Here is a 12,372-nt window from a genome sequence, read left to right as displayed (position 1 = left end):
TAATTAATAACAATGAGAACTATGTATATTCTTCAGGGGGAAAAGTGTGGTCTCACAAGACAAAGTGAAGCAAAAAACCAATCGCACGTTTAATTAACGCAGGAGAAATGCAAAATTGAAACAGTGTTTTTTGTGTTGAAACTGCATGTATGTATAAGGCCTTGTGGGGGAGGTGTGGTTCAGTGGTAGAGCACCTGCTTTGCACACAGAAAGTCCTCAGTTCTATCCCCAGACTCTAGTTAAGAGGAACAGGTAGCAAGTGATGTGAGAGAACTCTATCCGGGACACTGAAGAGTTGTCACTGGTCAGGGAATACTGACCTTCACAGATCAGTGGTCTGACTCTGACTCAATACAAGACAACTACATAATGTTATTTATTATTCAATGCCCCTTTCCATTCTGCAACACAACAATAGCCCATTCTCAGCACATCTCACTTTCTTTCCATTCATTTTAATTCCAAAGTGGTGAACCACTCTGGCAGAGGTGAGCAAACCAGTCTTATTGGCTCATTTAACCCACTGACTATGTTCCTAAAGCACACATGGAATCCTTCCGTAATGGTGAGCATATATGAGAGGCCAGACATGATAAAAAGGATATACAAGGTTAGAGCTGTGTCCATGCTCCACAGCATGACCATTACATGTTTGTTAGTTAGCTTAAGCAAAGATTATTTATTTATTTATTTATTTATTTATTTATTTATTTATTTATTCATTCATTCATTCATTCATTCATTCATTCATTCATTCATTCATTCATTCTTAGACTTCTATACCGCTGTTCCTGGTTGGGCTCGCAGGTGTTTACAACAATAAAAAGAAAAGCACAATAAAACCCCCTAATTCCCTTAATTACGTTACTATTACTGCTAGAAGTACTACTAAAAGGCGGCTGGCGAAAAAGCCACTAGCTACTCAATTCCTTGTCCAGCCAGGGGGCCAATTTCCTTGTTGTCATACTAGTGGGAGTGAGGAGCCAGATCAGTCAATAGACATAATGCACAGAATGGGCATGATGGACATGGGGGGATCCCAGATTGAACCGAATATCGGGACCCCTCCCTGGCCTCAACCATATGCCCGGTGGAAGAGCTCTGTCTTACAGGCCCTGTGGAAAGTTGACAACTCCGGTAGGGCCCTCAGCTCTTCCGAGAGCTCATTCCACCAGGTTGGGGCCAGGAGTGAAAACTCCCTAGCCTGGGTGAAGGCCAGGCCAGCGTCCTCAGGGCCCGGGACTACCAGCAAGTGCGTACCTGCAGAGCAAATAGCCCTGCGGGGGGCATAAGCAACCAGGCGGTCCCACAGGTAGACAGGACTCAGACCACATATAGCCTTGAAGGTCAATACCAAAACCTTGAACTTGACCCGGAAACCAGTGCAGATGACGAACCACCAGCTGAATATGGGCCCTCCATGATGTCCTAGTGAGAACCCTGGCAGCCGCATTCTGTACCAGCTGTAACTTCTGGATCAAAGACAAGGGCAGGAGCGCATAGAGCAAGTAACAGTAGTCTAGTCCGGAAGTGACCGTTGCATGGATCACTGTGGCCAAATGGTCTGAGGACAGATAGGGCACTAGTAGCCTGGCTTGGTGAAGATGCCGTCCCGGCTACTTTCGTGACCTGAGCCTCCATCGAAAGGAAGGCATCAAAGGTCACACCCAAATTCCTAGCAATTGGTGCAGGTGTTAATTGCCAGTCCAGGCATGGGAGACACGCTTCAATGGTTAAAAGCCAAGGCACCTCCAAAGGAGCAACAAGCTTAATTTTGACACTGCATAAAAAATAGCAGAAAACAAACAATGCATTATTTCACCATGACTGTATGAATTTTAAACATTTTATAATAGTCTCAGTAGCCCTGAGATTTCATAGAATCACCTTTAAACCGCTCCTGCGGAGCGGATTAAATAAAAGAGTAAGGGCTGTTTGGAAGGAGTTAGGGCGGGTCCTGTCCAGGATAAAAACTCCGAGGGACCAATCAGGAGCCGCTTCGCGGCTCCTGATTGGGCCCTCCGACTGTCCATCCAGGGTCAAGCCGCCAATGGGGAGCCGCACGAAGCGCGGGTCCCCATTGGCAGTTTGGCCCAGCCTCGTCTGCCCAGGGAATCGCCTCACAGATTGTGATGGCAGCCCGCGCCGACAGTTCTCTGGGCCGACACTCCTCCATCTTCGGGAAGGAGCAGGGATGCTGCGTCGGAAATGCGGCGTCCCTGCTCCTTTCCCACCCCGGGGACCCTACATTTGCTCGATCCCGTTGCCGCCTCCCCCCCACGCACCCAAGGGGGCCCCGCTCCCCTGCTGCTGCCTCCACCAACGCCCACTCAATTCTGGCCTCGCCGCCGGTCCGCGCGGCCTGAAGCTGCCCGCGCCGCCACCCGCCGCCTCCAGCAATGCTGCCTTCGCCCTTGCCGCCGCCCGACACACCCACCGCTGCAACAGCTCGCTCGTCGTCCCTGTGGCCACGCCCCTGCCGCAGCTTCCACCGACGCCCACTAACCTCAGGTCTCGCGGACGGGAGCAGCCCGCGCTGCCACCCGCCGCTGCCAGCAACGCTGCCTTCGCTCTCGTCACCACCAGACCCGGCCGCCCACACAACAGCTTGCTCGCCGGCCCCACGCCCGCGCTTCTGCCGCCTCCGGCCCCCTCTGCCCACTGACCTCAGGCCTCAGCGTTGCCCCGCGCGCCTTGCCAGCGGGCCGCGCCGCCACCCGCCACCACCAGCAAAGCTGCCTTCGCCGTTGCCATCACCCAACCCGGCCACGCCCGCCATAGCTCACATCTCCGGACCACGCTGCGGCACCGCCAGAAGACCAGGACACCAGCCCAACGCAGCTAAACAAACGTCCGCCGCAGCTATGGAGGGGCCCGCCGAGCCGGTAAGCTAGCGCCCGCTGTATTTATACCACAGCGGGCTTATTTTCTAGTAGAATTATAAAGTTGGAAGGGACCTCATGGGTCATCTAGTCCAACCCCCTGCACTATGCAGGACACTCACATCCATATTGCTCATTTACTGTAACCTGCCACCCGCTTGAGCGTTCACAGAATCAGCCTCTCCATCAGATGGCTATCTAGCCTCTGTTTAAAAATTTGCAAAGATGGAGAACCCACCACCTCCCAAGGAAGCCTGCTCCACTGAGAAACAGCTCTAACTGTCAGGAACTTCATCCTGATGCTTAAACGGAATTTCTTTTGAATTAATTTCATCCCATTGGTTCTGGTCTGTCCCTCTTGGGCAAGAGAGAACAACTCTGCTTCATCCTCTATATGGCACCTTTTTAAATACTTGAAGATGGTTATCAAATCCCCTCTCATTCATCTCCTCTCTAGGCTAAACAGACCAAGCTCCCCCAAGCTTTTTCATACGTCTTGGTCTCCAAACCCCTCCCCATCTTTGTTGCCCTCCTCTGGACATGCTCCAGTTTGTCTACATTCCTCTTCAACTGGGGTGCCCAAAACTGAACACAGTACTCCAAGTGAGGCCAAACCAGAGCAGAGTACAACGGTACCATCATTTAGTTGGCCAAATAAAACGTTATGATAAGCGGAGGAACATGCTTGGAAGAACGATTTACAAATGAAAGAAACTATTCTTCTTTCTCCCAAGCCACTTGAACAGAGTGTACTTGGGACTAAGAGACTAGATGAGGACAGCAGGCATTTAGGACTGATTTACATTGTCATCTAGTCTATTGGACTTGTGTACACAAACTGGCCCCTCAACATGCCCAGACACTTTCAAACAGGTCATTCCAGGCCATTTCCAATCTCATAGTAAAATGCAGCTTCACAATATGGTCACACTAAGAATTCCATCTGGAACAGCCACTTTACATGTGCACCTATACACTTAGCAATGGGAGGCACATACGACTTCAGCATGGAAGCCCAATGTGATTACTTTGAAAAAACAAACCCTTTCAAGGCCAGAGAGTACATAAAACTCTACTTTTATGACACCAATGCTTGTTTTATTGGCAGACACAAAGATAGCCGGAGAGTTTCACAAGAATCACATGACTGTATTTCGAACAAACAATTTTAGCAACATGCAAGTCCCTGTGCTCTTTGTATCATTTTCCTTCTATGGAGTAAGGGGCATGAGTTTATTGATTGTGCAGAACAAGTTGTGCAGTGATTATGTTTCTTCTCTGGAAGGTATACCTAACTGTTCTGAGAGAGATATTGACAACATAATGTCTAGTACTATTTTGCTTTTGAGAAATTAGGCAGAGGCCCAGGAGGTGACATTCAGGAAGATGCAGAAGCAGAGGGGAGACTTTTGTAGCTTCCAGCAAACATTTCCTAAGGCAAAAGCAAGGGGCAACAATTATGTATCAAAGGTTGCAGCTGTAAGCATGTTTTCTTAGAACTTTCTTGTGAATTCAGTACAACTTGATTCCAAGAAAATATGGTCAGGGGACTAGATGGTATGGCTTCATCTAGTCAGAGGAATCCAGCCCAGCTGACATAGAAACATGCCACAAAGAAAAGGTACTGTATTTGCCGGCGTATAAGACGACTGGGCGTATAAGACAGCCCCCCAAACATTTCCACTCAAAATGTAGAGTTTGTCACCATTGTACGGCCGCAGTGTGTCCACAGCGCCTCCGGCCCGCCCCTGCATCTCCCTGTGACCGGCACTAGTGCGCATGTGCAAGCTCTGCATAGACAAGGGGCGGGCCGGAGTGCCGCTGCTTCTTGCCGAGCAGAACGGGCCGGTCACGCCGAAAAGGCTGGCACCCCTGTCTCACTGCTGATGCTCACCGTAGCCACGCTGATGACCCGCTGCGGCCGCGCTGGATACCGCACAATACTTGATGGAATGTAGAATGAGGTGGGCGGGCATCGGGAGGCCACTATGGGCAGCTATGTCTATCCCAATTGAAGTGAACTGTTTTTTTTCAGGGATACAAACAAAGTCTTCAACCCACTACCTAATTCTTATATTTTATATACCTTATACTTTATATTTTAAGCCATATAATTTGGGTCTATTAGTATCAAAGGTCCATTCTGTTTACACACACTGATTGAAGGCAAACCAGGAAAGCTGTTTAGATGTTAAAACTAAATAATGGGAAGTATTTTTAAAATCAGATTTTAATCAACTGCCAACAGAGAAACTTGCAAAGAATGAACATATTACCAATCCATAAGACTTCGGGGGAAAAAAAAACAAAGTTATTTCCATAAACACAAATTATGTTTTAAGTCTGAATTGATTGGACTGTTTAGGGACACTTTAAGCTTTGCTTTTCAGCCTCTCTTTTGCACAGAGCCTCATATTGATTACTTTTTCTGGCTGCAGACTAACTATAATGCAAGAAATGAGGCATCACTGGGTGGTAGGACACGTGGGGAGACCACCTGCTTATCCTGCTGGGCTGCTTCTAGCTAAACAGGTTTTCTAACAATACAAACCCAGTGCTGGGATCCACATGCACACTGGTACCCTTTCATGCTCCAAATCAAACAACTATTATCAACTTTCAGCCTTATTTCCATTATTCAGGTGGAACACATTCCCCAAATACACTGATTAGGAGAAGGGCTTGAGTGACAGGATGAACACCCATCCTTCATTATGGTGAATCTTACCCAGGGCACAGGTGCTGCCAGGAAAGCAGTGTTCCTCACAAAGACCAAGGTATGGGGAGACCACCTGCTTAACAAGCTCCTCCAATTGCATGAAGGCCTTACTTGGACCTGTGGGTTCATGGACTCCCTGAAACAAAAACACCAAAATATAGACATCACAGATACATACAAGTCTAGTAACTACAGAGACCAACACTTTTTACAAAGGGATTTTCATTTCTCAAAAGCTTAGACAAAAAGCTTTCATCTCTCAAAAGCTTAGGTCTTTGAGGGGCTACTGAGTTCAAATCTAGCTCTTTTACTGAAGAACAACATGGTGACTACCTTGCTGAAACTAGTTTCAGAAGAAGTATTCATCTTTTTAAAAGAAAGTTATAGGAATTTTATACAAGTGTGTGTGTGTGTGCGCGCGCGCACACAAACGCATGTGTCCATCCCAAAAGGGACCCAAAGTAGCTCAGAAGATCATTTTCACTTCTACTGTTTTATCTTCACAAGGAACTGCTGAAATCAAGTGACTTTCCATGACAGAGTGAAGATTTGAATGGGGGCTATCCAAATCCTTGTCTGACCCCTTAACCACTATACATAGTGGTACTCACATACAAAATGGTATAGTAACCTACCTAATTTGACGGAACAGTTGGAATGTGTACAACGCCGTACTATTGGGAGTTGCAAGGATTAAAAAAGACCTATGAATTCTTCATCCAGGGCTGGAGAAGACCCTTAATGTTATGCCAGTTACAAATAAGTTGTTCCATCACTTACTACCCTCTGTGAGGAGTGAACGAATTACCATCGAAGTATAATTTGTTTAGTTCCATTGTTTATATAGGATTACCTTAAGCAGCTTACAACAAAACAAACATATTACATTTCTCAAATAAGCCCAACATCAATAATCAACTAAATCAGTTACTCTAAACAGAACCACCCTACCACAGCACTGTGTTGTCACAGAAGAGAAACAATATATCCAGGATTAGGCAAGTCTTAAATGAACAGCTCAAAGGCTTTACTTGACTGTTGGTCTATGAGGGACTTCCCTAGACAAAAATAGAGTCCAGTAGCACCTTTAAGACCAACAAATATTTATTCAAGGTGTGAGCTTTCGAGTACAGGCACTTTTCCTCTTGAATCTTTCCTAGGCAAAGTGTTCCATACAAAGGAGCCAGCAGAACTGAACTAGAAGTGGAGCTGGAACTTTCATGGAACTCCTTTGGAGATGAATGTGTTGGGTTTATATCACTGAAGGTGAACAGGGTTCACTATGACAACTGTGTCCAAAGCAACTCAGTTTAAAAAGCACAGTCCAAGGTACATAAAGTAGGTTGGGGTGGGGGGTCCCTTTCCAGCCACTGCCACTATGCTGGGTAACACACTGACCTAGGGGTCTGAAGGTTATAAATTAAGAGTAGGGAACTGGAGAGATGGTAGAAAAAGCATCTACCAAATAGGAACAAGAAGCACTCACAGGTAGTTGTGAGTTCCTGCATTGTGCAGGGGGTTGGGCTAGATGATCCTGGAGGTCCGTTCCAATACTATGATTCAACCATACCTGCCCACAAATATGAAGATGGAGCGTACACACAGAAATACATATATAGGAAACCTATGGTAATGTACAGTCTAATAAATAACTTTTGTGTAGCAAAGCTCATTTCAGATTCATAAAAAGTATCAGAGCTGCGATTTCATCCAAGGAAGATAGGAAGCTTTGTGGATTTAAGGATGCACCTTTCTGGGCTTGCACGAGTCCTTTTGCTTCCTTAAGTATACATACACACCTCTAGGTCTTCCCATCCAGTTACTAAGCACCTAAACAACTGAAGTAAAATAGTGGAGGAAATAGGTAACTTCCCACCTGTAAAATCAGTAGCATCTGTACAATGGAAGGAGGGACCTTGGTTTGAACCAGAGGAAGAATCTCATCCAACTTCACTCTTAACAAGATTAAGTCTCTGAAGCCAAGCAGAGCAATTTGGCGAATAGTTAATTCTTGACCCTAGACATACAAGACAGTTTGAACAAGAGCATGCATTGGCATTGAGAAATACTCGAATTTAGAAACTGCCAGATCTTGTGGAACAGCTATAAAATAACACCATGAGTTAATGCACAATATTGTAGAAGAACCAAGAGGTACATGGAATAAGAGGCAGATTACTGGTTACAAATTAAAAAGAAATTGCAGCTGCCTGGCTTGAGTCTCCTGAGGAATCACATACCTGGCTACAAGCATGTGAGTGGGGAGATATTTATAGCAATTAAGTAAGTATGCAGGGTGGGAGAAAGGAACATCTAGAGAGGCAGACAACCTCTGCACTGGAACCTGGCAAAGATACCTATAAAGATTCACATAAGACTCTGAACCTCTTCAAAACATAGTAAGGGAAATCTGTAACTTTTGCTAGCATTCTGCCCATTTTTGTTCAATTTTAAGACTATTATAACGTAAGAGTTTACAATGTACATTTACCCATCATTGAAGGAGATCCAGTATTTGATTACCCAATGTTATGGGTAACTATGCAGTTAACTGTTAGCTCATGCCAAGATTAAGGAGCCCAAATTTTCCTCTAACTCTCCTCCCAATACTTTTTGTAACCTTATTTCAAAACCAAGTTAAACTGTGCCCTATATTCTCCATGGAAATAATCATAAAACTAACCATACTGTAAGCAGCGAAGCAAATCTCTAACTGGAGGGAATACATGTTTGTTAATCATCAATTCATAATGGGGTTAATGCTGCAATTAACAGCTTCATCAAAATGCAAATAATAGCTAAAACCAAGGTTTCTGAAGTACAGCCTGCTGTAGTAGAATGCTTTGACCTCTTTAACCATCAAAGGGTGTTTTTAATGGATAGGAAGGAAATCAGGACAAAACCAGAAAGGGATGGAAGATGGATCTGGATCCTTGTTTGTTTGCTATAGCCTGGTGACTTTATCTTGCAAAATGAATGCTTTCATACAGTGGAAACTAAAGAACAGGCTTTACTCAGAATGGAGCTCATTATTTAGGCAAGCATATGGACCCAATCCCATGATTTCTGAATCATTTATTGAGAATGATTGCATGTGGGAGAGAGGGATCACAGGTGGACATGACTCCTGCCACAGCATCAATTCTTGCTTGCAAATTTCTCTATTTCCCAGAAACCATTTTTACAACCATTTTTAGAGTCTGACTGAAGAACAACAACATAAAGTCATTTGGGGAAAAAATAGTACATGGCAGAAAGTGTAAGGGTTTGTGTTACAAACAAGGGTTTAAGTGTCCCGCTTGTCCCTTGTAATGCTTAGTTCCTCATCATATCTTGCTTTGTTGTTGGCAGATGTTGTTATTTGCTAAATTGTATGATAATTTTTGCAGTAATTCTTAGGCTTTCCTTTTGTGGTGTGAGGGTTTGTAATCAAATTGTAATCAAGAAGTAAGTAATAACATTTAGTTTGTTACAGAGCCAACAATTTCCCAATGAGACTTCTGGATTCATTTTTACCCGGCTAATCAAAATAAAAAACTGCACAGCTGTACTTGCTACCAGCTTTCTGGACTTGCATGATTACACTTTATAAAGTGTAACAACGTATATAACCCCAAATAACCTTTGTTGTCACAAAAAATTATCAGTCTCGCTTCTACAATTACATTTCCCAGGTTTCATGGCTGAGCTTGAAATGAATTCTGAAGGAGTAAATCAATTGCTCAAATCTCAACTGAAGACAATTCCCTTTTCAAGATTATGTAAATATGATGACAATCTCATGATAAGTTTTATGTTGACTGGCCATGCAGTTTTATGGAAATTAAAACCTTATCTTGAATGATTTGTAAAGCAAGAAATCTCTTGAAATTAATAGGATTTACTTGCACTGACTGAGCTTTTAACCAAGTGTTAGTGTATAATTTCCATTTACCTTTGCAACACAAAAGAATATTCATATAGGATCAAATGTAAATATCTACATTGTGCCTATCATCAGTGCCTTGTTTGCAAACTACTGTAGGCAATTAGAAATACAATCCAGAAATTAAGTATTGTATAAAGATTTGTGTCCTGGATCCACTCTCTAACCCTGGGGATTTGTGATGATCCCGGAAGGGTTTTACCTATTGGGTGGGAGTTAATAAATGGTCAATGATGGTCCTGGAGGGGATGGGAGGGCTGGGACCTGACCATACAAATCTCTGTTGACCAAGGCTCAATGTACTCATTTGAGATACATAATGAATAAATGAATAAACGAATAACTTAAATGCATGGAGGGGGGCATGGGCCTGCCCTGGTACTGTTTTTGGTGGTGAGGGGGTGGGGGTGACAGAACAGCATAGGCCTGCTCTGGCCTTGTTCTAGCAAGGGGGGTGGGGGAAGAAGGCAATGGAGTGGAATAAACCTGTCCCAGCCTTGTTTCTGCAGACTCCCACTGCAGGCTTCCTTTGATGAAGAAGAGCAAACTGGTAGCCTGCAGGGAGTGCAGATATAATTCTGTTCACAAATCATCTGAAAATATTTCTGTGCTGTCACTTCCTGTGCTGTGGGAGTGTCCTGGTAATGTCACATCCATTGAGAGTGTCTGGGTGACTTGACTTCCTGAGATGTGGCAGGAAGGTGTGGCCTACTGACATCACTTCAGAGGTTTCTCGAAGCCCAAAGAATGTTTCAGGGATTTCTCTATAGTAAAGAGGTTGAGAAAGACTACTCCAACCACTCTCTATTTCCTGTGAGGATGACCCAAATCATTACAGTACACAAATTAGGGGCAAAAGCTAAATTTTGATGTATTTGTGTATGTGAATTTTTAAAAACCCTTCTATTCCAAACTTGGAACATATCTAAAATAGCAGTTAATTTCAGCCAAGGAAACACATTTATATCAGGGTTCTTTATACACAAAGAAGTGGAAGTAATGAGCACAGCATCACTGACCAAAAAGTTTCCGCAGCTCAAGTATGGCATATGCTTAAAGAAATGATGGATGCAACATGGATTGTGGGAAGGAGAAGAATTGGTTCTTATATGCCACTTTTCTCCACCCGAAGGAGTCTCAAAGCAGCTTACAATCACCTTTCCTTCCTCTCCCAACAACAGAAACCCTGTGAGGTAGATGGGGCACTTGAGGGATGCACAGTAAACTCTTTCTTAAGATACATGTACCTTTTCCTTTATTGCTATAGATGCCTTGTTTAAAATAAAGTACCTGTGATATGGAGTTATGGCCACTGGTTATCACAGCTGTACATTAAGCTAATCAGCAAAGAAACTACCTACTTATTAGGCAGTCGTACTTCACTTTCACTGTTTAAACAGCTGCCATTGGTACAGAAATAATAGATATGCATTGCAATACACCGCTATAATTTTGTCTGTGTCCTCATCACTCCCAAAACAATAGCTTGCATTCCAGAAACACATGATGCTAGCTCCACACGTTCCTGGCTTCCCTTTGTAATTTCTAAATGTTTTGACTTAGTTGTCCTCTCAATAGAATTCTGTTGTTCAGGCCAACAAGCTGGCTCCAGCCACTGACCAAGAAGGGAAGCCCCTAATCTTTGCTCTATCCCCAACACCATCCATTTGTAGTAGCCTCACACTACACAGGTAGATCCCAGTCCACTTACCTGGGAACCCACAATCTAAAATGTCTACATCGGGCAATTAAACTGTTGCCAGATGCCCAGCCCAACCCTAAATGCACTGGGGTGAATCTTACCATTCTGCTCAGCGAAAGATGGAACCTTCCTCCAGCCAAGTGAACGGTCTGCCAAAGGAAGATCTTCCATCCTTAGCTGAGCAGACCAATCGCATGACAATACATACCACTGAAATAATAACAGCAAGACAGAACACTTCCATTTGAAGTACAAACTTTGGGATTAGGGTGCAAAATTTGATGGTATGTGAGATTTAAAATTTAGTACAATGGTTTTGCTTCCCTGCATTCACACACATACCTTCTAGCTTCTGCAGCAAACATAAAGAGGAGGGAGAAGAATGAGGCAAAGGAAGGGAAAACAAAGCAAAAAACATGATAGAAGGTTAGTATACTATAGTTAGACGTAAGTTTGCATTTCCATTCCTGTAGCCTGCATTCGGGACATACTAATGTGAAAACAGAGCAAAGCAGAATAGAATCAGTAATGGTGACATATTGCCATTTGGAAGTAGAAAGAAAGAGTGAAGCCCTCAAGACTAAGTAGCCAAGGAGAGATACAAAACAGTGAGGAAACTTCCTTAAGGATTTCATTCTGCAGGCAATTTCTGTTCAAAGATGTTGCTGCTTCAGGGATGGGGGGGGGGGACACAATACATTAGCCTGTAGGTCTTGCAGAGCCTAGCACAATGGATCATAGAATATTCATTCATTCAATTAATTATTTAGTTCCTCCCCAATGGGGACCCAAAGCAGCCTACCTAGTTCTCCCCTTCTCCATGAAGTAATTAAGGCTAAGAAGGTATGAGTAGCTCCAGGTCACCCAGGAAGTTTCCACAGGCACAGCAGGGATTTGAACCTGGCTCTTCCAGGTTCTAGTTGGATAGTCTAACCACCATATCATGCTGAACGATGACCAAGACCTGAGTGATTTTTTCCAAAACTTAAAAGTTCTCTGCCATCTACCCAAGATAAGAATACAGTACTTTTGCAATGGCCACATGAAAAATGACTAATAATGACTGTTTGCCCTAGTAACAAAACATGGATTTTTGTCCCTTTACTAAAGACAATTGACAAATTTGCCAGTTCCTTTGTTTCTG

At 43.9% G+C, this 12,372-nt stretch overlaps 1 protein-coding gene across 11 annotated transcripts in view; it reads right to left on the bottom strand.

Moving 5' to 3' along the window:
• PRR5L (proline rich 5 like) overlaps nt 1-12,372 on the bottom strand; it is a 275,462-nt gene that overhangs the window by 15,544 nt on the left and 247,546 nt on the right. For all 11 annotated transcript variants that reach the window (XM_077322187.1, XM_077322185.1, XM_077322179.1 and 8 more), the window contains 2 exons: nt 7,478-7,618; nt 5,611-5,737 (listed from right to left, as the gene is read on the bottom strand). In XM_077322187.1, the coding sequence (XP_077178302.1) occupies nt 5,611-5,737; nt 7,478-7,618 (268 nt within the window). The remainder of the gene's footprint in view (nt 1-5,610; nt 5,738-7,477; nt 7,619-12,372) is intronic.

The sequence above is a fragment of the Paroedura picta genome, chromosome 2, assembly GCF_049243985.1.
Source record: "Paroedura picta isolate Pp20150507F chromosome 2, Ppicta_v3.0, whole genome shotgun sequence".
NCBI classification, from domain to species: Eukaryota; Metazoa; Chordata; class Lepidosauria; order Squamata; family Gekkonidae; genus Paroedura; species Paroedura picta.
This window is presented reverse-complemented; position numbering and strand designations above follow the sequence as displayed.